The sequence below is a fragment of the Carassius auratus genome, chromosome 17, assembly GCF_003368295.1.
Source record: "Carassius auratus strain Wakin chromosome 17, ASM336829v1, whole genome shotgun sequence".
NCBI lineage: Eukaryota > Metazoa > Chordata > Actinopteri > Cypriniformes > Cyprinidae > Carassius > Carassius auratus.
Genome location: NC_039259.1, coordinates 21923851 through 21950441, shown reverse-complemented (window position 1 = coordinate 21950441; position 26591 = coordinate 21923851). Strand labels below are relative to the sequence as shown.

The 26591-nt window shown below is 35.4% G+C and overlaps 1 protein-coding gene across 2 annotated transcripts; it reads left to right on the top strand.

The window, feature by feature from the left end:
- The first annotated feature begins 103 nt into the window (after positions 1 to 103).
- Positions 104 to 26247, top strand: LOC113117600 (tyrosine-protein phosphatase non-receptor type 21-like). 2 transcript variants are annotated; one of them, XM_026286383.1, is made up of 21 exons: positions 104 to 282; positions 1569 to 1853; positions 2912 to 3081; positions 3163 to 3260; positions 5731 to 5798; positions 5898 to 5968; positions 7132 to 7219; positions 7886 to 7974; positions 8389 to 8476; positions 8679 to 8758; positions 9421 to 9528; positions 10268 to 10328; positions 10704 to 10782; positions 12465 to 13342; positions 14409 to 14960; positions 16273 to 16410; positions 18534 to 18752; positions 19980 to 20108; positions 20188 to 20422; positions 21990 to 22150; positions 23593 to 26247. In XM_026286383.1, the coding sequence occupies exons 2-21, from the start codon at positions 1674 to 1676 to the stop codon at positions 23719 to 23721; spliced, it is 3621 nt and encodes a 1206-aa protein (XP_026142168.1). In that variant the 5' UTR covers positions 104 to 282; positions 1569 to 1673; the 3' UTR covers positions 23722 to 26247. The 2 variants fall into 2 exon arrangements, with proteins under 2 accessions (XP_026142168.1, XP_026142169.1); XM_026286384.1 differs by lacking the exon at positions 9421 to 9528 and having other exon boundaries at positions 105 to 282.
- Positions 26248 to 26591: the final 344 nt, after the last annotated feature.

Genomic DNA, 26591 nt, shown 5'->3' with positions numbered 1-26591 from the left:
TCAACTCATGTGACTGTTATGAAACCGAAAAAAAGCGTAAATATGTATGGGTGTGAGAGAAAATAGTGCCGTGGAATAATATGTTCCCGATCCCCTTTCCTCTGGTATTCCGAGCGGATGTGACGCAGCAGCAGGAGCGTGACCCGAGGAACCTCAAACATGCGTCAATCCCGAAAAAACAAACTCCACCAAATATCGGATTATCACCACAAACCGTAATTCCTACTCCGAAACCTACTCATGATATAAATCAAGGATATAATAAATCAGATAATCCATCAGGTGAGCTTTTGAAATCATTCTTTTCCACAGTTTTACTCAAAAGTGTTAGCAAGCGTTAGCCAGCGCGCGCTATTAAACGCGAAATAAAGCTAAAACTCAGTCATCTTAATAAACCTCGCCTATTTAGGTGTTTAAATATGTTTTTGAAGACTTTAACGTTTTGTTTCATGAAGTGTTTGAGTCCCATCTGGATGCGGGCGGTTTTGCGGTCACTTGTTGCTCTAAAAGTTAGTCGGACATTTTTGGTGTTTGTTTATATTTCGCAAAAGCAGAAAAACTCAATGATTTCTAACAACGACAGCGGAATTAAGTGCTTCGATATACTTTTATTTAATAAAATGCTTTTTTATTATTGTTTTTACATATTTGAAGGCCTTACGCCTAAATTAGGGCTCCTCTGTTATTGTTTTGAATTTATTGTTTAGTCTTATTTGTTTGATGTCAAGAATAGTCATATTGGATAATTATTATTATAAAAAATAAATATGTACATTTTTAAATCTTCGAGAAATGGCATATTTAGTGATGACTTAAGTTGTTTGTCGCGCAAAAGTTACAAAAATATTGCTGAAATCAAATCCCACATTTATTAATATTAAATAAGCCATCCATTATATATACACACCAAATTTATGCTAATTTAAACTCCGCAAAAGTAAAGTATTATTTAAAAAAAAAATTTTTTTGTTCCCTCCGTATATTATTGTTATATTTTTTATGAGTGTTTATTTATTTTAATCTTAATTGTTATTATTTTAATAACATTTATTTAAATATATTTTTGCACTATTTTAATATTTATTTAAATATATATATATATATATATATATATATATATATATATATATATATATATATATATATATATATATATATAATTTTTTTATTTTAATTTTAAAAAATTTTTTTTTTAAATGTTTAACTTTTTTTCTGAGTTTGAAAACCCTCTTGTGTGCTTTATGTAATTGTAACTTATTGAATATGGAACAAACATTCAGTTTCTATTGTATTAGTCATAATAAGTGACAGAAATATTTGAGTTTAGTATTTGACGTCATCCTCTTAAACAAATATGGAAAGTGTTTTTCCTCCCTTGCAAAATTTGATAACCATCTTTATTTTGCGGTCCAAATTATGCACGATTACATGGTTGATTTAAATAGATTTTTGCTTGTTATCTGTGACCCACCAATTGTGATGTTATCAGAAAGAGTAGATAAATACTGATATGACTCTGTGTATGTCATGGTTGCTAATCTGTTTGGCGGTGGTCTGTCTTTATCCAGGGACTCATGTGTTTGTCTTGTGGAGCCCTGTATAATCCAGCACCCCTCCATGGATTAACCGCAGAGAAAAGCTGAATCCAGTCGTTCTCGCCGCACCGGTGCAACATGCCCCTTCCGTTCGGATTAAAGCTCAAGAGAACCAGAAGATACACGGTGTCCAGCAAGAGCTGCCTGGTGACCCGCATACAGCTGCTCAACGGCGAATATGTGGAGTTCACGCTTTCGGTGGAAAGCACGGGACAGGAATGTCTGGAGGCCGTCGCGCAGAGACTCGAGTTACGAGAGGTAGGATTGCCGTCGTTTTTGGTTTAATCTGGTCGAAAGCACCTTAACGCAGCTTGGGCGTGTGTTTATTTTAGCTCGCTGGTGCCGTCTGGAGTCTCGGCTATTATAGGACCGCTACCAAAATGCTGTCAAACACCCTAAACGCACGTGTGCCAAGAATTCGGCCTGGACTCTGAGTGCTGCGTTTGCATGCAGTCAGCTGCTCGTGAGAGTCTGAATCAGATTATGGTGTTAGTACGCCATCTATATCTAGTTATAGATGACCGACCGTGGCTTTTAGTATATTTAGTATCCTAAAGTTGAGAAGTACTGTGATTTAAATCAGCTGTTTTAATTGTGCATGCTTACAAAATCCTGATGATGTTGTTGTTGTTCAAGCAAAATTACAGTATTGGTAATTAAAAAAAAGTTTTATAGCAGGGATATTTAAAAAGAAAAAAAAGCCAAATGAAGAATTTGGAAAAAAAATAAAAATTTTTACTTTTTAAAGTTAAAATGTTTTATCTAATGTAATTTTAGATTGAAAAATTAAGAAAACTCAAGTCAGAAAAAAATGAGTGAATTGACTTGTACCTGAACTTTAAAGAGGAATCAACCCATTTGTTTATTTGCGATATATTTTCTCAGTCTAAATTACATTCACACTTGTGTCTTAGGAAGCCAAACACCATAATCTGCATTGTTATATGAATGAATATATTTTTGGTTTAACACTTGTTTTAATCACAATTTAGCTATTTTTGGAGATCAATAACCATCCTGCTGTGTGACATGAAATGAAATGTCTAAATATTGAATGCATGTACTATCACGATTAGTCTGAGCTCATAAAAACAGCAGGTGTTATTATATAAAGAAATTATACTCTCAGTTTCTTTGTTTTGTTTTTTTTAGCTGCACATCCTTTGCCAAAGAGTCATCTTGGTTAAAACGTTAACATCTACCCAGTCTTCACCTCCAGAAAAACTGATTTGAAGTTAAATGAATGTCCGGTCTCCAGGCCTGTCGTTTCTCACGAGTGAGAGAGAGTAATCAGTGAAATTCTGCTCATTCCCCAGATAACGTATTTCAGCCTCTGGTACTACAACAAACAAAACCAGCCGAGATGGATTGATCTGGAGAAGCCGCTGAAGAAACAGCTGGACAAGTACGGACTGGAGCCGACCGTTTACTTTGGAGTGGTGTTCTACGTGTCGTCTGTTACACAGTTACAACAAGAGATAACCAGGTGAAGGACGAGAATACGTTTAAAATGATCACAGCAGTGCTATTAGAGCGACTTTACTCACTTTCCACACTCTCCACACAGATATCAGTATTATCTCCAGCTGAAGAAAGATGTTCTGGAGGGGAAGATCCCGTGCTCCATTGAGCAAGCCATTCATTTGGCCAGCTTGGCTGTGCAAGGTATTTTTTGGGGTATTATGTTGGGGATTTCAGGTATATGAACATACTGATGCAGGTCTAATACTGCGATGCACTTGTTTTCAGATGATTTAGTTCTTGTTAATCTTTTGTCTTTGTAATATTAATACTCTCTTCGGTTGGTTCCATTCCATTGGACATTTAAAGAGATAGTTCACCAAAAAAATGATCTCCTTTTATTATTAACTCAGTGTAAATATGCAGTCAAAGGGGTCATAGGATGCCCATTTTCCACAAGTTGCTATGATTCGTTAGGGTCTTACTGAGATAGTTTGGTTAGAATTTCTCAATGGTAGTGTAAAACAACACAGATTTTATCCTGTCAATATCAGCTCTGTTTACAGCAGCACGTTTCATTGCATGTCACTTTAAATGCAAATGAGCTCTGTTGACCACGCCCACTTCCTTCAGAAACAATCTGTGAACTGCTTGATATAAGAAAGGGTTTTGGATTTAAGATAAAAAAAAAAAAAAAATCTATCTTTTAGTTAATGCTAAATTGCAATCGGTTTTCCTCTATGGAAAGACATCAATAAAAAATCGTATACAATAAAGTAAAAAAAAAAAAACTTGGGTATTGTAACGTTTATTTCAGAAAAGCTATTCAGTTCCCATAAACTCGTAAGTCAGTTAGAAAATATAATTAGAGAGAATTTTGCAAAATATGTGATATATTATTTATTTTAAATTTTTTAACCTACCTACAACTTTAATATCTATGTATATTTGTTTGAATAAATCTGCCATATTTTTTTATGACAATCACTGTTTAAATGTCTATAAAAACTGCCTGTACAATATAAATAATTTAAATAATATTGTATATAATATAAATTAAGTGTTGTGTATAAATCAGTTGTAAATTTTTTGCATGTTCAATATTTTGTTTGAATACGTTTGTCAGCCACTGTTTAAAAAAATTTACAAATGTATACATAAATCACTTTAATATTATTGCTAATCAAATTAATCTATTTATCATGAATCAATACTGACTGAATCATTATTGAATTATAGAATTACGAGCTTGTAATCACAAAATGTGTTCCAATACGAATATTCAAGTCATCTTTCGATGAGTTTTTCCCTCCACTCTCAAATCTCTAACATTATGTGGAAGGTGTTTTGAAACGCAGTTATAAGTTGATGTTGCAAGAGAACATTTGCCTTAACATTCTTAAGATAACGTCGAGCCAGTGTCTGGTTCACGGGTTCAGATACTCCATCATGAAGGTATGGTTTAGTATTTCTACACGCTGCAAGTCTAGAGAATCAGATCATCATTTATCAAGCTGTGCTGCCAGGCTCCAGAATCTCATACACTGCTGGCAAAGATATATCAGGCAGCTGTTTAGCAGAGGAACTGACGTCACTCACTGTCGCAACCACATTAAAAAATATTTCCCATATTTGCTCTGTCAAAAGGCCTTTGTTGCCGCATGGTTTGTGTTGTTTCGATGCGGCTGGATGTTCAGCGGGAGTTATTTTTGTGCGCCAGCGTTGCTGTGTAAGGAAGCTTCACGCGATGGTAATGTTTCGGATTGTCGGCATAGCACTGAACATTTCTAACAGGCTGATTAGACATGCTTTTAATTTTGCGCTACTACAGTTACAAAGGCTAAATCGATTCCTTGCATAACAAAACACGTCTCAGCTTTTCTAAATTTAGATGTGGGATTTCTATAAATGCTGTAGATGGTTTTTCAGGAGTGTCATCTCACATTTTACATTTTAAACCCGACATCAAAGTCATAAAATCAATGTTAAAATCTATTTAAATTAAAAGAACTCAAATTATTTTTTTTAATAAAAAAAAAAAAATACATTTTTTAAAAACAAAAATTGTAGTAAATATAAATGCATTAAATTAAAAAATATACAATATATAAAATATACAAAAAATATTAATAAAAAAATATAAATTAGTAAAATTAAAATTATAAACTAATAAAAATTTATATATATAATTATGTAATTTGTTAAATAATGAAAAAAATGGATCTCACATTTAACATTTTAAACCCAACATCAAAGTCATAAAATCTGTTAAAATCATTAAAAAAAATTTTAAATATTTTTTGTAAAATAAAATAAAAATAAATGCATTAAATTATTTTCAAAACAAAATAAAATAAACAACAATAAGAAAATTAATAAATTAGTAAAATTAAAATAATAAACTAATAAAAAAACTAGAAAAATAGTTATATTATTTGTTAAATAATGAAAATAAAATTAATACAATAATTTGCAATAAAATATGTATTAGAGATTTGTATGTGCATCATGTGCATCTTCGGATAATGTGTATATATATATATATATAGAGCATCTAGTAAAAAATAAAAAATAAATAAATAAATAATTGTCATCCTTTGAGGAATCCATGTCATTGTTTTATTTAAAGGCTTTTTTAACCTCACACTAAACATAGTTTATCTGTTGGTTCCAGCTGACCTTGGAGACTTCAATCGATATGACTCCCAGGAATTCCTTCAAAAAATTGTGCTTTTTCCAATGGTAAGTGATCATTGAACATATTATTGTCTATTTTCGGTTTAAAGGCTGCAGGATATTTCATAACTCTGTTATTTGAGCTCTGTTTCTCCGTTTTCTCAGTCGTGGATCCAGGACGAGAGGGTTGTGGAAGAGGCCACCCAGAAAGTCACCGTGCTTTATCAGAACTACCGGTGAGAGGCTGTAGTTATCCTGAAATGTGCTAGTCTTCCCATTTGGAAAAGCCTGGAAGACTGTGAGGTTCAGTGAGGAGGCTTTGTGATGATCAGATGTGTTCAGATGGTTCCTGTTCGAGGTTTCAAAGGCAGCTGTGAACTTTGACCAGACTTTTAGCAACAGTAAATGCTCTTGGCTTTCCTGCAAGAGTTCGGTTTTAGAAAGTCTTTCAGATGAGGTTTACATGTGTTTGGCTGGGATTTGTATTTTGAAATATTTTCCACAATTTGTTGCGGATATAAAATCGAAATGATCTAAATTGCAAAGTTTTATTTGTCCTTTTTATTTCTAAAAAAGCATTTTTTTAGATATATATAGGCCTAAATTATGAAAGAAGGGCTAATTTCAGCTCTATTGTAAACCATAGTAACGAAATGAATTTAGATATGAATAAAAATGTATTAATCAGCATTTTTGCAACTCTTTAAAAGTCTTATTTCACTCCTACCACATATAAAGGTCTTAAATCTGAGTAAAAAGTATTAGTTTTAGTTTTATTCATGGCATTAAATGTTGCATGCACTCTATAAATGAATATTTACTCAGTATTTTTGTCTTTGTTTTCCAAAACAAATATCTAAACGGTCTTAAATCAGTGTCTTGTTTTCTGAAAAACCTGAACAAAGTTAAATGAGATTATGCATAAAAATAAAAGAGCAAATGTCTGTCGATGTTGTATGAAAACATGTTTTTTTTTCCGTTGAGTAAAGTTTATTTTTCTCTGATTTTTATCAATTTCTATCGTCTTTTTTTTTCTCAGTGCCTCAGTCTTTTTTATGAAACTAGATATTTGTACTGAAAAATAAGACAAAATTACTGAGGAAGAACATTACTTTTTTTGCAGTGTGAACAGAAGTTACATTAAAAGTTATAAAGCTTTTCTTGTAATGAATTAAACGAATCTATTCTTTACGTAATATAGTTCTTCATTCTTTATGGCACGTCATGCAAGATGAAACATTTTTTGTTTGAGTAATGCACGATAAGCATGAGGAAGAGTCAGCACAGATGAGTCTGATAATGACATCAGATGACAAGTGCATGGTTGAATGTGACCTTTGTGCTGTAGTGTCTCATGTCGAAGGTGTGTGTGTGTGTGTGTGTGTTTTCTGCTCCCCAGAGGTCTGTCCGCACCGGAGGCGGAGTTACTCTACATGCAGGAGGTGGAGAAGATGGAGGGCTACGGGGAGGAGAGTGTCCAAGCGAAGGTAAAGCAGCAAAGAAAAGCCTTTCGCAAGTTCCTTTTCATGGGTGGAACAGCATCATGCAAGAGTGCACGCGACTCATTCGACGATGTGAAAGTGTGAAATGCATGCACCTAAAATATCTATGCATAAGTTTAACTTATAATAGATTCCCGTGATGCATTTTGCACAAGTCATCTTCGTCAGATTTGAATGAAAGTAGCATTGCATCAGTGTCTCATCAATGGATGCTCTGCAGTGAATGGGTGCCGTCAGAATGAGAGTCTGATAAAAACATCACAATAATCCACAGCACTTCAGTTTATCAGTTAACATCTGGAGAAGACAAAAGCTGCGTGTTTGTAGCAACAAATCCAGTCCGCTAATCATAATAGTGCTTTTTCTATTGAAAATAATATGCACCATTTACCGTCGAAAACGACTCTTTTGATGTTGGAGACAACAGGGGATGGACTCTTTCCTCTGGAGGAAGTGTTATTATGGATTATCAACTATTTTGGCCAGAAACAGTGGTTTGAAGCTGTTTAAGTCTCTCATTCTGGCGGCACCCATTCACTGTAGAGGATCCATTACTGAATTATTAATTAATATAAGTCTATGAGAGTCTTTTAAATTAATCATTATTTCACCGTGCTATATTTGAAGGTTTTCTTTCTTGCATCTAAACAGGATGCTCAGAGCACGGATGTGATTATCGGCTCTTGTCTGGACGGGATTTTAGTCAAGCACAAAAATGGGAAAGCACCTCTCATTTTTAGGTATGTGTGCATTCATCTTTTTATGTGTTTTTTGCATTCATTCATTAAAGCTGGAAAGCCGTATGAAATAAATTAACACATTTTTGATGTTTAGCAATCCTAAGTTGTTTTTTTGCACCGATATTACATTTCCTAAAGACATATGCATCAGTCAGCAATGTTTTAGGGAGTCTCTACATGGCATATCACAGTGTTTTAATAAAATACGAATCACAATTGCAGCATTTAAATTAATATGTTTGTTCTTGTGTTTATATAGTGAAACAAAGTGTGCAAAGCATGCATTGAAATTGTGTTTCCTCCCATTGCGCAGAGCAAGAACCATCAATATAGATCTTGTCAAAAGACAAAAACTGTTCTTAGCTTGTGTTTTGTCGTCATGTGTCTGACTCGAGCTCTTAATTGTCTCTGCAGGTGGAATGATATTAATAATATGACTCATAATAAGTCTTTCTTTGCCCTGGAGCTTGCCAACAAAGAAGACACAATCCAGTTCCAGACCGTAAGTCAGATGCTTTCCTCTTGCTAAAATGGCCAAAAGAAGAGAGTTATGCTATCATTTATGCCTCTGTGTATGTTCATTCTTATTAGTGAATAGATTTGTAGCTGGCCTCTAAAGAACGCCGCTCATTTCGGCCCTGAAACACACGAGTCAATGTTCTGGCCTGATTTGATTCAGTAAAAATGTTCTGGCTTTGTTTCAGGAGGACATGGAGACGTCCAAATATGTGTGCAGAATGTGGCTGGCGCGGCACAAGTTTTACAAAATTAACAACAGCAGTCTGTAAGTGTGTGTGTGTGTGTGTGCGCGTGCGTTTGTGTGGTTTTGTACTCATTTTGGGCAAAACAATATGAACAACTAGCCTCATACAGATGCTGGTCATTTGTCTTTTATTTTCCCATTAAAACTAAAAAATATGACAAAAAAAAAAATACATATGCAACAATAAAAATAAAACTTTTCATAATGAAGCAAATAATTCTAATAACATTTTGGGATCTGTAGCATTATTTAATGTCTTTTTTTTTTCTTCTCACCAAGGCTGGATTTATTTGATCAAAAATACAGTAAAAAAATTAAATATTATTACAATTTCAAATAACTATTTTCTATATTAATATATTTTAATGTGTAATTTATTTCTGTGATCAAAGCTGTATTTTCAGTGTATCGGGATCCTTTAGGAATCATTCTGAACATTTCATATTATTGTTAAAAACATATTTTACTTCATACTTATGTGGAAACTTCTGAATAGAAAGCTCAAAAGATGATTTTTATATGCAATACCTTTGATCAATTGAATGTTTCCTTACTGGCAAAACAAAACAAAATAGCTGATGATGTTTAACCATAAAAATGCTGGTTAAAATCATTGGCTGCTTCATCAGTGCGTCTGTAGTTTTGTGTCTCCTCCTTCACTGCTATCCATTTACTGTCTCCAGAGAGCTGTCTGACGGCCCAAACTCTGAGGGCTCCCAGAGGTCCATACTTTCTCTTTCTTTTCCTCGTTTTCCAAACCTCTCTCGTCCCTCTGTTCCTGTTGACAAGGGGTGAGCCTGACTGCACAAGCTTCTCGTGGGCTTCAGAGTGACAGAAAACTCCTGATAACTCTTTAAGCAATGCCATTACAACATGCTCAAATCATATTTCACAAATTTAATAAAAAAATAAATTCCTAAATAAAATGCAGTCCTTTTTGGATCATAACAAATGTATTTTTTTTATTTTATTTTATTTTATACTAAATCAAATGCTACTTTTTTTTTTTATTATAAATATTTAACTTTACAATAATTCCCCATTACAGCATCATAGACTTGTTAAATATTAAGTTAAATATTGGTAATGTGGGTAAAATGCACCCTATTTTCATAATGTCAATGCAACAATGCAAATATTTTTTAAATAAGTCTCTTCTGCTCACCAAGGCTGCATTTATTTAATCAAAATTTGAGTCAAAATAGTTATATTATGTCATATTATAATATTATCTCTTTGTTTATTTTAGGACCAAGTATTTTATTTATTTTTATTTTTTTACTTTTTATTTATATATATATATATATATATATATATATAGATATATATATATATATATATATATATATATATATATATATATATATATCTATATATATATATATATATATATATCTTTTAATGCAGTGCAAAATGCAAACTGCTGATTTTGTACTGTAGTCTCACAGTGCATGTGATGAATAAAACATTGACATTTATAACTCACTGGCTTATTTTACAGTTGTGTTTTATTGTTTTGTTTTATTACAGACAAACTCAGCCCGCTCCAGTAAACACAGTGAGGCGACGGTCCTCGACGAGAATGTCTCTGGTCAGCATTAAACCAGTTATTCGATGACTATACAACAGTTTTGCTATGGAGCTCGTTCCGTAGGACGCTTCTGGAGTTTGTCGGCTGTGCATGATCTCATTTGTTTTTGATGTGATTTACTGTAGCTCCGTTCCAAAACCTTGCTCTCTGCACACTAGGCAGCTCCCTTTTAAGGCAGCATCCTTAATAAATGCAACCTTAAAAACATAGCTTTAATTGAACTTTTAATGCTTTCTGTCTTTGAACCAATGTTTATGTTGTGTGTGTACTTGAATTGCTTCAAATACAAAGTTAAGAGGGACAGCTCTCCAGGTTTTGGACAGAGATAATATGTCCGGGTGAATAATGCTGCTTATGTTTTGTCTTATGATGCAGCCAAAACCTCAACCCTACATGATGCCACCTCAGATGCATTTTAACGGCCATTACACTGAACCCTACACCTCTTCACAAGGTAGGACATCTCCCATCAGCAACGGGCCAAAACCGTTTTGTCCATTCTCACTGCAAAAAAAGTTTTCTAAAGTGTTTTGCATCTAAACATTCTCAAATCAAGATCAAACAAAACGACAGAATTTAATGTGAAAAAAAATTCAGTTTGGTTAGAAAAATTTACTTTAACGTTTTTAGAACTTTAGAAATATAATATCTAAACATTCTTACAACATTCTACAACATACATTTATTTAAAAAGCAAAATAACTTAAGATATGAAGTATTCTCAATGTAATGTATCTAGATTTAAGAGCTATTATTTGTACTTGAAATACAAATTCTTAGTCAAATACTACGCAAATTAATTTATCTTGATTTTAAAAATGTTTAATAAAAATGTTACTGGAAAAGAAGACATCTGAGAATTTTTTTATTTTATTTATTATTTTTGTATTGAATAATAATAAAGGTTAATTATTAATTTAAAGTAACTCCGATACTGCAATCTTTTATAAATTTAAGTTAAGATATAGACGGTGTGGTTGAAAAATAAATACATTTTTGTGAAAATAACCTATGGAGTTTTCTTAAGTTAATTCATCCAGATTTTAAGTTTTTACTGTAAAAAATACTAAGCATTCTTGTATTTTATTTGTTTTTATTTTATTTATATTCTTATAAAAAAAAAAAAAAAAAACTATAGTCCGAAAATCAAAAAACTAAAAATATTACACTTGAATGATTAGTGGTCGACCAATATTTATTCATTTATTTTACAGCCGATGCCGATATCTTGGAAAGCAGGGTGGCCGATATAAAACCGATATAATTTTATTTATTTTAAATAATATTTAAGAAATTGTAAATACTTTGAAAATGGAATAAAAAATAATCATTACATTATTTTAGATGACAAAGTATTTTCCACAAATAAATAAATATTTTATACAAATATAATTAAAAGGGAACTAAACCATAACCAGCAGAGCACTCAGTATCCTGGGAAGTTTATGTGCATTGAGAATTATATTTTTTCAAATAAATCCAAGGTGACACTCATTTTACATATGGCACACCGTGAAAATCACAGGAATATGATAGTGGGCAAATGCATAAAGCGTAGCATAATTTGAAATCATTAATTTAATGTTTAAAGCATTCAATTTACACGTACTGAAAGTCACGCAGAGAACACGCAGACATGCAGATCACATGCACACTTCACAAGATCTCAAAACTGAGAAAAAAGGTGTTGAGTTAAATTTTCATTTATCATTCAAAGATTTGTTTAAATTATGTAAATGCGTATTTTCTGAATGCTGATGGCAAACGAGAAAGTATTATAATTTTTGCCTGTCTATTAATAATCAGATTTTTAGACTTCTATCCATATTAAACAGAACTGTTAATGATGGCAAACAAGAGAGCGAATGTGAGCAATTTGTTTAAATGTCAAAATAAAAGTCCCACCTCGAACGCATCGGCCAAACAGAAAAACTTATCAGCGGTTGCCGATATTTGAAAAATGGTAAATATCGGCCGATATATCGGTCGACCACTAATAATGATGCTGACTTGCAATGACTGTGATTTTAGTTTTTCAAGTTAACGTATCTTGATTTTAAAGAATGTGTAGATATTTGTGAAACAAGACAAAAATAATAGACAAGAACTGATGCACGTCTCTTGAATTCCCTACAGACAATCTGTACATCAACAACCAGAACGGTTTCTACTACCATTCCCAGACCAGTCTGGACCGCTCTCCGCACGAGTACAACGGCCGGATCCGTAACGGCAGCGTTTACAGCGCACAGAGCACCAGCTCCCTCAACAACCCTCAGCACTACCTGCAGCCCTCGCCCATGTCCTCCAACCCCAGCATCACAGGAAGTGACCTAATGCGGCCCGACTACGTGCCTTCCCACCGGCACAGCGCCCTGATCCCGCCGTCCTACCGCGCTACGCCCGATTACGAGAGCGTCATGAGGCAGAAGAACCACGGGATGATCCCACCAGCCGAGCGCCAGAGCCACTCCATGAGGAACCTGAACATCGGGAACTCGTACGCCTACAGCCGCCCCGACCCGCTCGTGTACAGCCAGCCGGAGATCCGGGAGCACGGCACGGGCCAGTACCCCTTCCACCTCAACTACAGCTTCCACAGCCCCTCCCCGTACCCCTATCCCACCGAGAGACGGCCTGTCGTAGGAGCCGTCAGCGTCCCCGAGCTCACCAACGTCCAGCAGGCGCAGGAATATCCTCCGCCCAACATCATCAGGAATCAGGTTTATTGGCCGCCTCCGCCGTATCCCTACCCTCACCCTCGACCTGCTAACAGCACCCCGGACCTGTCCCGCCATCTCTACGTCAGCAGCAGTAACCCGGACCTGATCACGCGCCGTGTCCATCACTCGGTGCAGACCTTCCAGGAGGACAGCCTTCCCGTGGCTCACTCGCTGCAGGAAGTGAGCGAGCCGCTCGTCACGACCCGACGGCCTCACATGCACAAACGCAACTCCATCGAGATCGCCGGGCTAGCGTACGGCCTCGAGAACATGAGGCTGAAGGAGAGGAAGGTGTGTCCTTCCCGGATGTTAATGTGTCCTTTGGTGTAGGGTAGGGTATAATACAGCATAACAAGTTAAATAGCTTTTTTCTTATAACAAAAATAACTGAACATTTAAATACAATAAAGCAATACAGAAAAAAATATATAAAGGTAAAAGTTTGACACAAAGTGCAAAAGAACTATTAAGATCATCGATAATCGGTATCACTTTACAATAAGAGCTCATTAGTTAACCATATACGTTCAAAATTAGCAATAGCTGCATTTGTTACATAAACATCTTTTTAAAAAAATTTTTAGTTCATGTTAGCTCATTAAATAAAACTTTAGTTGAAACTTTAGATTTTAACAACGTTTATTAAATATTGGAATACATAAAATTAATGTTGAGGCTAATTTTATTAGTTTTTTTTTAATAAACTGTTTTTTAGTTTAATTAATGAAGTGTTAATTAACAATAAAGATTCAAAACACTTTCAAACAATATCTATGGCATGCTGTAGTACAGATTAAAATTAGTTAAAAAGGGTTTGAAAATAAATCGCGTATTAATGCTAAATACTTTGGCCCTGTTATGAACATCATAGTCAATACACAAACCTGAATAGCTATTTAAAATTATTTAAATATGATTAGAAAGTAGTGCGGCTGCTTTATTTATGGGGTTTCCAGGGTAAGGACTGCATTTCCTGCAGTGTAGAATACTAATAATTATTGATATTTATATATGATACTAGATTTAACGATTTTCAATCATTTTAATTTAGGTTTCATTTGTGACATTTTACACAATTAAAATTATTGTCAGCAGCATTTTCATAATTCTAATATAACTATTTTAATATATAGTAATCATAATAGTTATATAATTCATTCTTGTATATCAGTATTAATCTGATTTAAAATGTAACAAAAGAGAATACATTTCATGTTTAATTCATGTATATATTTATATGTATGTATATAATTAAGAGTGCTTATAATTAATTAATTCTTATATAATAATCAAAGATTATAAGTTAACTGTTTTTAAGAAAGTTTTATTTATTGACATTTCTGCATCAACTCCCAAGGCATCTGCATCTTCGGCTGAGACCCCGCCCCCTGTTGCCCAGGTGATGCCGTCTGCAGCATCCGGCTCCGACATCAACGTTGTCCTGGAGGTGACGAAGCCAGAGGATGCTGTCATCAAGGAGGATGCCATCTATGGCCACAAAAAATCCCTGTCTGATGCCACGATGCTGGTGCACAGCAGCGGTGAAGAGGAAGAGTTTGAAGACGATGGCGGACGACACACACCTCAGTCTCAGGATGCTGTGGGCGGCCCCGAGCATCACATGACCCCGATGGGACGGCCCCTCGTAGATCCACCCGCTTATCCCTTCAGCCACAGTATGGAGACAGTCCTGACAGCCCCTCTGGGGTACCAGCCCCATCCCATCATCCGCAAACCAGAAGACATGGGGCCGCTACCGCCTCTGCGTGAGCCCGGACACATGGTGCCTTCAGTATCAGAGGGAGATCTGAGCGGACAGGGACGCTTCAGACAGAAGAAAGACGTCTTTAAGAGACCCGTCTCTGACGTGCCACCTGCCAGAAGAAACATCGATGGTCTTCCACCGGCCGTAAGTTCACTTAAACAATCAGAATCAGTTAGATGTGCATTTGGGAATGCAATGTACAATAGGTTTAAGTGTATTTGCACATTCACTTAAAGCTGCAGTCGGTAACTTGTGACGCTCTAGCGGTTAATAAACAGAACTGCTTGCGTCTTGCGGAAGAACATCGTAGCCGGAACTACTTCTCTCTGTTTAAGTCTATGAAGAATCACAAAGGTACTGGGTTACTCCGCCGCGTTACCCCCGGAGCATTCTAAAATAGTCCGAATATAAACACTTATTATAGGTGCACCCTAGTGATTCAGGACAAGCCAAAAACACGGTTTGGAAAATGGATTCATGGTGTACTCGCTTATTATAAACATTTTTCTACATTTTGAACACAAACAAAGTTACGGACCGCAGCTCTGATTGATTGTTTCTTACCGGGAGTGATGGAGTTTCTGCAAATGGCAATAGGACACTGGGAGGAGCCAGAGGAGCTTGATTTTTTCACAGATTATCTGTCTCATATTCTACTGTCAGGACATAATGACAGGTTTAATAAATATGTAAAAAATATATTTTTTACAAAAGTTCCCTACAGCACCTTAAATTATAGGCCTGCAATTCATTGTGTAATAGACTTGTTTTAAAATATATAAAAGAGATTTTTAATCAAGCAACAAAAGAAAGACAGAAAACCATGCTCAGTGATGTAGACATGTGGGGGCGTGTTTAAACGAGCTGTTTCGGTGGGGCATGAGTCTTAACTTTGATAAAGAATATCTCTTTGGTTTTTATATTTTATTCTTTGCAACTTATGTTAACTTTTGCACTTAACTTAGTGTTCCTGTAGCTCAACTGGTAGAGTATTGCACTATCAAGCGCAAGGTTGGGGGTTCGATTCCCCGGGAACACATGATAGGGAAAAACTGATAGCCTGAATGCACTGTAAGTCACTTTGGATAAAAGCGTCTGCTAAATGCATACATTTAATTTAAATTTAATGTATGCACTCATCAGCTTGTAACACTCCAAAGAGAAAGAAAAAAACTTCATATGACACATTTAAAGGATATGCAAGCTGATTCTTGATGGCACATCATCTAGCTTGTGGGCTTTTATTTTCGTTTTGTCTGCACGTCGTCGAGTAGGTGTTTGTACGCTGGGGTGAGGCTGAACACTTGATGCGTGCGATGTGAAGAATGCCACTCAACAGGCCGTCAGACTCGAACTGCTGCATTCTGCTGCTCTTCTCCACTGAGTCTCTCAGACGCCGATTCTCAGACTCTCTTTCTCTCTCTGTCTCTGTCTCTCGCTCGCTCCGGGGATGAAGGGGATGAAGAAAGGACGCTCCGAGGTCAAGAAGGTGGGTCCCCTGAAGATGGCGGCTCTCAACGGCCTGACACTGTCCAGAATGCCTCTGCCCGATGAAGGGAAGGACGACCCGGAGAACTCGTCTAATGATGAGCGGGTGAGTACTGCTTTCTCTTTGACTGTGAACACACGACCGGTCAAAAGTCGGGGTAAAACTTTAAAGAAGTCTCTTTTGCTCATCAAGGCTGCATTTGTTTGATCAAAAATACAGAAAAAAAATGTAATCTTGCAAAATTTTGTTAGAATATAAAATAATGACTTCTATTTTAATATGCTTTAAAATATAATTTATTTTTGTGATGCAATGCTGAATTTCCATCAGACATGACTCCAGTATAAAGTGTCACATGATTCTTCAGAAATCATTCTAATATGCCGATTTATTATTAGAATTATCGATATTGGCTACACTTGTGCTGCCAAATATTTTTTTAAATACTTTTTTTCAGGATTCTTTGATTTAATAAAAAGTTAAAAAGAGACCGATACCACTTCTTCCTGTACTCGCCCGATACCGATATTTTTGGTACTTGCCGATACAGAGTACCGATATTTTTATTGCATTTGTAAATTTAGTAAATATCGGGTACAGAAACCAAAAGAGTATGTATAATGTTAGCTGGTTAACTTAATTTATTAAATAGAAAATCAAACCAAAATGTATGCAGACACCTTCAGCATTATCAAAGTTTATTCTCTTTAGTTTAGAAGATGGTAATAAAATATGACAAGAACTCAGAGTTAAACTGTGTCAGAACAAATTCATCTTGATAATGTTTGAAAACTTTGCTAGAAAGGTATGTTATGGATAACAATCAACCAAACATTTTCAAACACTTAGTCGTGCAGGCCTTAGTCTTAATGATTGTCTGTAGTCTCCTGGACATGCTGTCATCCAGCTTCATGCAAACCTGAACATAAAATCTTTTTTCCCAGACTTGGTCTAAATGATTTTTGGTCTCCAATTTGTATCAGTTTTACTGGTAGTCCACTGTTTGAAGAATTCTTGGGTATAATTTGACAGTTTACTTTATTTTGCTATCCTCACTTACATAAATGATGTATAGTGCACTGCAATACATCAATACATATACAATACAATACAAAAATACATATATATCCATAAGATAAAATAAAATAAAATAAAATAAAATAAAATTGAATAAAATACATGCAAAATAAATCCTCTCTCTCTCTCTGGCTCGCTCCCTCTCTCTCTCTCGCACTCTCTCTCTCTCGCTTGCTCACTCGCTCTGTCTCGCTCGTTCTGTCTCGCTCGCTCCCTCTCTCTCTCTCGCGCTCACTCGCTCGCTCTCTGTCTGTCTCGCTCGCTCCCTCTCTCTCTCGCACTCTCTCTCTCTCTCGCGCTCGCTCGCTCTCTGTCTGTCTCGCTCGCTCCCTCTCTCTCTCGCACTCTCTCTCTCTCGCTTGCTCACTCGCTCTGTCTCGCTCGTTCTGTCTCGCTCGCTCCCTCTCTCTCTCTCGCGCTCACTCGCTCGCTCTCTGTCTGTCTCGCTCGCTCCCTCTCTCTCTCGCTCCCTCTCTCTCTCTCGCGCTCACTCGCTCGCTCTCTGTCTGTCTCGCTCGCTCCCTCTCTCTCTCGCTCCCTCTCTCTCTCTCGCGCTCACTCGCTCGCTCTCTGTCTGTCTCGCTCGCTCCCTCTCTCTCTCGCACTCTCTCTCTCTCGCTTGCTCACTCGCTCTGTCTCGCTCGTTCTGTCTCGCTCGCTCCCTCTCTCTCTCTCGCGCTCACTCGCTCGCTCTCTGTCTGTCTCGCTCGCTCCCTCTCTCTCTCTTGCGCTCTCTCTCTCTCGCTCGCTCACTCGCTCTCTCTCTCTCTCTCTCGCTTGCTCACTCGCTCTGTCTCACTCGCTCTCTGTCTCGCTCACAAGTTTTTAAAAAACATTTAGTTTTTCTCTGTGCTGTACCGAAACGATAACGTTAAAACCGTTCTATATACCAAACCGTCATTTTTGTGTCGTTACACCCCTAATGTTATAAGTATTATTAATCAATCAAAAGTATGAAGTGTTAACATCTAGTTTTAATAAATCATCACCAAGCAGCAGCTCTGTTGAGGGAAGATTGTTCATTAATGATGTGCAGCAAATAAAATACTTATTGATATTTTAAGTGAATCTTCTCAAACACACGTCAGCATGTCACTGTTAGCGTGCTGCAGGAGGTTCTGGATGAAACCCGTCCTGTGTGTTTCCTGCAGTGTAAGATACTGGAGCAGCGCATGGAGCAGGGGATGGTGTTCACCGAATACGAGCAGGTGCCCAAAAAGCGTCCCAACTGTGAGTGCACCATCGCTCTGATGCCCGAGAACAGCGACAGGAACCGCTTCCAGGACGTCCTGCCCTACGACGACACGCGTGTGGAGCTGGTGCCCACCAAAGAGAACAACACGGGCTACATCAACGCCTCGCACATCAGGGTGAGCTCGAGATACACTACAGTATGACCATGACCATGTGTCCGAATCGAGAAATGATTCAGCCTCGATTCTAAGAGTTTCCGAATCTCGTTTCCAAAACCTTAAACACACTTGAACCTAAAATAACCATTCGTAAAATTCAAAAAGGTTGAAGCGAATTACAAGGGTGTTCGCAGTTGGCTGTTTACATTAATCTTGCGTCATAAAAGCACAATAAAATGAAGTGAAATTACATGACTCGAGAGCTCTTTAGCACTCTTCTTCATGAGCATTTGAGTGTGCGGATAAAAACTAGATTAGAGCGCCATCTGCTGTTAAAATCTAAGCCTCTCAGAGGAGCCACAATGCATTCGGAAAATCTAAGAAACGATCCACGAAACGATTCTGCATCGATTTATCGTCCCAGCCCTAATGTATAGAAGCTTTACATTGATGCTTCAGATCACTATATTAATATTTAGGATTAAGGCTCAAAATGCTGATAAGACTTTTAATAATCATGATAATATTTATGTATGTATTTAACTATTATTATTATTAAAAATAGTATTATTAATATTCTGCCATAAAGGTCACTGTGCAGATAAAGAAAAAAGTAATCTTGTAAGTTTTATAATAATAATTGCTGTTGTTATTATTATTATTAATAATAATAATAATAACGGTTATAATAATAAAAATAAAAATAATAATGATTGATTATTATGCCCTAAAACACAGTATAATGTAGTTATGATAATGATATTTTTATAACCATGTTAAACTTGAGTATACTAATATAATATAATATAATAAATTGTTTAATTTATTTGAGAGAAGAAAAACAATTATAAGTAAAAATATATATATTTTATTATAATAATGCATGATCATGCAGCATCAAACCACAATCATAGAGAACTGAAATAAATGTACATAACTTTTAAAAGATTTCTATTTGAAACTGTTGAACTTTACGAAATTAGGTTAGCACACATGTCTTGTGATCCTTAAGAAGCATGCTAAATGTTATTGAAATCAGGCCATAGAAGTATTTTATTATTATTATTATTATTTTCTGATTTAGGTTAATTTAGGCTTGCACATAATTGATCTTTTTTTATTCATGAACTTAAAGGTCTTAAAGTGCTTGAACACCAAAAACGGGCTGTTTGCAGCTATATTTGTGCTGTTTTGACTCCGATCAATCCTCTTTCATGTTGTGTTTTCTGCTGCTGTGTTGATCAGGTTACGGTCCGAGGGAAAGAGTGGAGTTATATCGCGTCTCAGGGTCCGCTCTCCAGCACCTGCCAAGACTTCTGGCAGATGGTTTGGGAACAAGGAGTCTCCATCATCGCAATGGTTACAGCAGAGGAGGTGACGATGGAAAGATCATTAACGGAGTGTCACTCTTGAATCTGAAGTGTAAGTCATTGTTTTGTGTGCCGTCCTGCAGGAAGGGGGTCGAGAGAAGAGTTTCCGCTACTGGCCTCGTCTGGGCTCTCGTCACAACACGGTAACATACGGGCGATTTAAGATCACCACACGCTTCCGCACAGACTCGGGGTGCTACGCCACAACGGGGCTGAAGATCAAACACCTCCTGACGGGACAGGAGCGAACCGTGTGGCACCTGCAGTACACCGACTGGCCCGACCACGGCTGCCCCGAGGACTTCAAGGGCTTTCTCTGTGAGTACAGCACAGATACCGGCCTTTCTTTATACCAAACCATGCTGTTTATGGCACTCCTCACACTACAGATGCCTAGAGGATCTGCATGTGAAGAAATAAAGACATCAGTGTCTGGTTTTGTTAACCAGATATAACACAGTACAGACCAAAAGTTTGGAAACATTACTATTTTTAATGTTTTTGAAAGAAGTTTCTTCTGCTCGTCAAGCCTGCATTTATTAGATCAAAAATACAGAAAAAATAGTAATATTGTGATATATTATTACAATTTAAAATAATAGTTTTCTATTTGAATATACTTTTAAAAAGTAATTTATTCCTGTGATGCAGTGCTGTATTTTCAGCATCATTCCTCCAGTCTTCAGTGTCACATGTAACATCAGTCGATCACATGATCATTTAGAAATCATTCTAATATTCTGATTTATTATGAGTGTTGGAAACAGTTCTACTGTCGAATATATTTGATCAATAAAAGGTTAAAAAGAACTGCATTTATTCAAAATAAAATAAGAAAAATTCTAATAATATATTTTCTTTACTATCACTTTTTTATCGATTTAACACATCCTTGCTGAATAAAAGTATTGATTTTATTATAGAAAAAAGAAAGAAAAAAAAATTACTTACCCCAAATTACTGACCAGTAGTGTATATTGTTATTACAAAATATTTATATTTTAAAAACATAGCTTTTTTTTCACTTTTTATTCATCAAAGTATCCTAAGAAAGTATCACATGTTCTGAAAAAATATTAAGCAGCAGAACTGCTTCCAACTTTGATAATGAATCATATTAGAATGATTTCTAAAGGATCATGTGATAATGATCCTAAAAATTCAGCTTTGCATCACAGAAATAAATGATCATTTAAAGTATAATAAATTTAAAAACAATTATTTTAAATTGTAATAATATATCACAATATTACTTTTTTTTCTGTATTTTTGATCTAATAAATGCAGGCTTGATGAGCAGAAGAAACTTCTTTCAAAAACATTAAAAATAGTAATGTTTCCAAACTTTTGGTCTGTACTGTGTGTGTATATATATATATATATATATATATATATATATATATATATATAATTAAACATGCATTATGTAGTTACAGCTAAATATGTTTATACAAAAAATAAATGCATAACATTTTAAAATATGCAGTATGTTGTTACATTTCTTTGTACAGTGCCTACAAGTTATTTCAAAATCTTTGTGCGTTATTTCAGTTTTTGTACATTATCATAGTTTTATAATTATGAATATAACAATATTAAACCTGTAATTATTAATATATATAATAGTATCTGTTTTTTGTCCTTCTGATTTTGGTGTAAAGCATGACTTGTTAAGTTTGCTTCAGATAATCCTGACAGTGTTATTCAGCACCATTATAATGATTCAAGAAACCGTATTTTGATGACGTTCGTATCATGCATGACTTTAATCTTCGAGAAGAGTGTTTTCTTGCGGCGTGTCCCTCTGCTGGCCTCTTTCTGTTGTGCAGCGTTGTGTTTTCTCTCCTGGCGTGGCTCTCTAAAGCGCTCTATTTCTGTGTCTCAGCGTACTTGGAGGAGATCCAGTCTGTGAGGCGACACACCAACAGCTCCAGCGACCCAAAGAACACAAACCTTCCTGTCCTGGTGCACTGCAGCGCAGGGGTGGGACGCACTGGTGTGGTCATCCTGTCTGAGATCATGATAGCTTGTCTGGAACATAATGAGGTACATGTGTCCTGTGCTTACAGTGGCAGGAACGCATGAGAGATTTAGTGCTTTTCTCAGGGCAGAATGGTGACGGTTACCAGGATAAACAACACGCACTTCTTACCACTGGCAGAAAAATAAATGTTACACTTTGTTACACTTCTGCTAAGCGCACAAACACATGGTTGCTAGGAATAGAGGTGATGACGTCCTCTGAAAATAACATTACACATATTAAAATCAAAATTAAGTATGATGCAAAGCACAGTATGAGAATTTTAATGTTGTAATGAAATTACAAATGAATGACTTTGACTGCAAATACAATAGACCGTTTTAATGTCTATATTTAGTAAACTATTGAATGGACTGAAAATCACAGAACAAATAAAAAACTAAAATGTAAAAATTATTTTCTATTAAATTTGACAATTATTTAATTTATTAAAATGTATGTATTTATTAAAATTATTCTTTAAAAATAATTAAAATAAAACTTATTTGTAAACTTTATGGACAAAGCAAAAAATAAAATGTGTGTTACTGAATTACTGAATATCTGATAACAGTAAAAAAAAAAAAAGTAATATTATAATTTTATTTATAAAAAAAGATGTATAATTTTTTGTGTACCGTTTTTATATAACATTTTTCAGATGAATGAACCAGTCTGATATCTTTGAAAACAATTTCATATAAAATATGAAACACTTGAGACTCGTAATTAAAGTAATTTTTATGTCAAATAATAATAATAAATAAATTAATCCGTCTGATATCAGTGCGGAAACAAAATTGAGACGAGTTCAAAATTAAAAACTCACAATTATATATCTAATTATGTTTTAATTATTATACTATAATGTTTAAATATAAAGTATTTTTCAGACTATAAGTCGCACCTGAGTATAAGTCGCATCAGTCCAAAAATACGTCATGACAAGGAAAAAAACATATATAAGTCGCATTTATTTAAAACCAAGAACCAAGAGAAAACATTACCGTCTCCAGCCGCCAGAGGGCGCTCTGTGTCTTCAGTGTAGACTACAGGAGAACTGAGCAGCATAGAGCGCCCTCTGGCGGCTGGAGACGGTAATGTTTTCTCTTGGTTCGTTTCTCTCGGTTCATGTCAAATTAATTTTGATAAGTCGCACCTGACTATAAGTCGCAGGACCAGCCAAACTATGAAAAAAAGTGTGACTTATAGTCCGGGTAATACGGTAACTAACATTTATATATTTTGTTTCTATTAATTGTTTGACTTTTTTTTTTTATTATTGAAACAGTTTTATGCGAAGCCCTTAGAATTATCATTGCATTTGACATTTGCTTTACAAATAAACTTGCATTGCATTGTTTATTTATTTAATATTATAAAACACATAATTCTGTCTGGCCTTATTCAAAACTGCTGTGAAATACTCCTGTTTTGATACTGACGTGTCGCTGTTTCCCGACAGATGCTGGACGTCCCGACCGTTCTGAACTTGCTGCGGCAGCAACGCATGATGATGGTACAGACGCTCTCACAGTACTCCTTCATTTACAAAGTCCTCATTCAGTTCCTGAGAAACTCCAGACTGATCTGAGACCAGCGCTGGCACAGAGGAGCCTCTCACAAGCCCTCGGTCCCCGTCGGAGCTTCCTCACAGTGTTAGTGACGGGGCAGTAATGAAGGACGCTGCGGCGCGCTCTGCTTTACCAGTATTATTCACTGTGGGCTTGTACACGGATGTCAGTCCCAGCACTTTTATTTAGCTGTACATAGACACGAAGGACGCAGCTCTCTTATTTAATATGATACGCTGAACTGCAGTGGTTCTTTTATACCGGGTGGGATTTTATTCGTTTACGCAGTGTTCCAGTAATGGATTAATTTGACGAAAAGCCCAAATTTGTTGCTTTGCAGTTATGCTGAAATGCAAAAAAGGCTTGCTTTTCTATATGCAAAATATCTAAATGCTAATTTATTTTCTTGAGATTTACATATTTGCGTCATGGGACGTCCAGTGTTACAGTGAAGCTGTTTTTTCTTGAGATTTTACCATTTAACCCTTCGAACGGGTTTCGCCGATCAAAAGTTTGCGTCTCAAGTTTGAATGCAGCCAAAGACGTGAGGGTTTATTTTCTGATCGCAGACGCAACCTATAAATCATTTACACTATGTATTAAAACTGCATATGAAAACTGTATTCTACATATATGCTTTCTCATTGCATTAGAGATGATTTTGTATTTTTCCAGCTCTTGCCATATTTCCACCAGCATTCAATAACACGGCACGCCAAAGAGCGTCACAAACTCGACTTCTGCATTGGAGTGAACAATAGTGTGGGTTTATTGTGAACGGTTTGTGACCTCATTATCTTAAATACAGTGGCTATGATGGTTAACCAAAGAGTTTTCACCATATTGAATTCTTTGAGTCTTAAAACACTGAATCTGCATTATCCATTCTGTTTCGGGAGGATCTGAAGGAGCAGAATGTGCCATAGCAAATCATTAGGCCCTTTGCGTTTTTTAATTGCAGTAAGGTCGTTATGTACGATAAAGCAGTGCAGACTGATGCTACATTCCACCATAATGGTGCTGTTGCATGCTCTTAAAGGAATAGTCTACCCAAAAATGCTCACCAATTGATTCTCTGCAGTGAATGGGTGCCGTCAGAATGAGAGTCCAAACAGCTGATAAAAACATCACAACAAATTTTGCCATGGGTGAATTTCACAGAACTTTCCAGAAGCATCCAGGTCATATTTCACTACAAAATGAAAAGAAAAAAGGGTAACACTTTAGAATAAGGTTCCATTAGTTAATGTTAGTTAACTACTTTCGTTAACATGAACTAAGCAAGAACAATCCTTCTACAGCATTTATAAGTCTTAGTTCATGTTAATTTCAACATTTACTAATGCATTATTTAAATCAAAAGTTGTGCTTGTTAACATTAGTTAATGCACTGTGAATTACCATGAACTAACAATGAATAACTGTATTGTCATTAACTAACATTAACGAAGGTGAATAAATACAGTAATAAATGTATTATTCATTGTTTGTTCATGTTAATTAATACATTAACTAACATTAACTAATGGAACCTTATTCTAAAGTGTTACCGAAAAAGCAATGCAATTTAAGTAATACAATACATTGCAAAGTGCCATTGAAAATATTTGTTGAACTGAATTAAATGTATTGCTTACAGAAAGGACGATGTATTACTGGATTTCAGTAATGAGGATCAGCTTTCTTTCACATGACAGTGATTTGAATTTGAGGGCAAATAGTTGCTTAATTGTTATGGGGAAAAAAGCTGAAAGATTTAATTGTCCAAGAATGGGTTACAGTATAAAATGAATTATATTATTTTATTTAACTTTTTTGATTTTGGGTTGAAATATGATCAGAAATGTTTTTGATAGGAGTCACTCTCTTTATTCAGTTCTGACTGGTGACTAAAACAACAGCAGTGTGTCCTTGTTGGGCTTTGGTTAAACTGTAATATATAAATAAATATATATATATAATGAAGGACAATCCCTTTTTCACATTATCCTGTGCATCGGAATATCATGGAACATTAATTTAAAAACCGAACATATCCACAGTTTGAGTTCCTTCACCATAGCATCAATACTATGAATGAGGTAAAAGTATTTTTAAGTGTTTTGGAGTACACTCAATGTTGGTCTCAAACCTTCTCATCGTTCATTTTGAGTTCTGTTGGTTTAGATTCAGACAAACTGCTGCGGTGTTTGAGGTTTGCTCGTGTGAATGGACAATGATCGGTGTTCATCTGAACTGGAAACCTGAACTTCAAGACAATAATGTACAAAGCTGAAAACTGGACTGTTAAAGCCCTTCCCAGAGCTGCTTTTTGGAATACATGTATCTTAATAGCAGATATTGTTTATATTGCTGATTTTAAGTGTTATTTACTTTTAACCACAAACTAGTAAAACTGATGTTTACCCCGGATGGATTCTCATGTGTTTCGGCATCATGAGTGCATGTTCTGATGATGTACAGCGATCAGAAGAGCTAAATTATATCCCTTTGTAAACAACTATATTTTTCTTTCAGAAAATAAATATTTTAAATTGTTAAATTAATGCTTTGTGTCTCTGACTTTTGCATGGTTTAAATGCGTTAATATAATTTTAGAACATTGATGTAATGGTATTGACATTTATTTTGCAGTAGCAATGCTATTTTAGGATTATATGTAATGCATTTTATTTATATTTATTATAAATAATAAGTTTAAATTTGTAATTAGCTTATATTTTCATATATTTAGTTTATCTTAATTGAACTTTTATTATTACCATATTATTTCATTGCCATTTTAATTCATTTTTATATATATTTTCATGACTAATTATTTTTTGTCATTTTAATACTTCTATATATAGAGGTGCGTCTCTATAAATTAGAATGTCGAGGAAAAGTTTTT

Coding starts and splice junctions, on each gene's coding strand:
- LOC113117600 (XM_026286383.1), top strand. CDS start 1,674: ATGCCCCTTCCGTTCGGATTAAAGCTCAAGAGAACCAGAAGATACACG. Junction 3,082..3,162: donor TTACAACAAGAGATAACCAG/GTGAAGGACGAG, acceptor CTCTCCACACAG/ATATCAGTATTATCTCCAGC. Junction 5,969..7,131: donor GTGCTTTATCAGAACTACCG/GTGAGAGGCTGT, acceptor TCTGCTCCCCAG/AGGTCTGTCCGCACCGGAGG.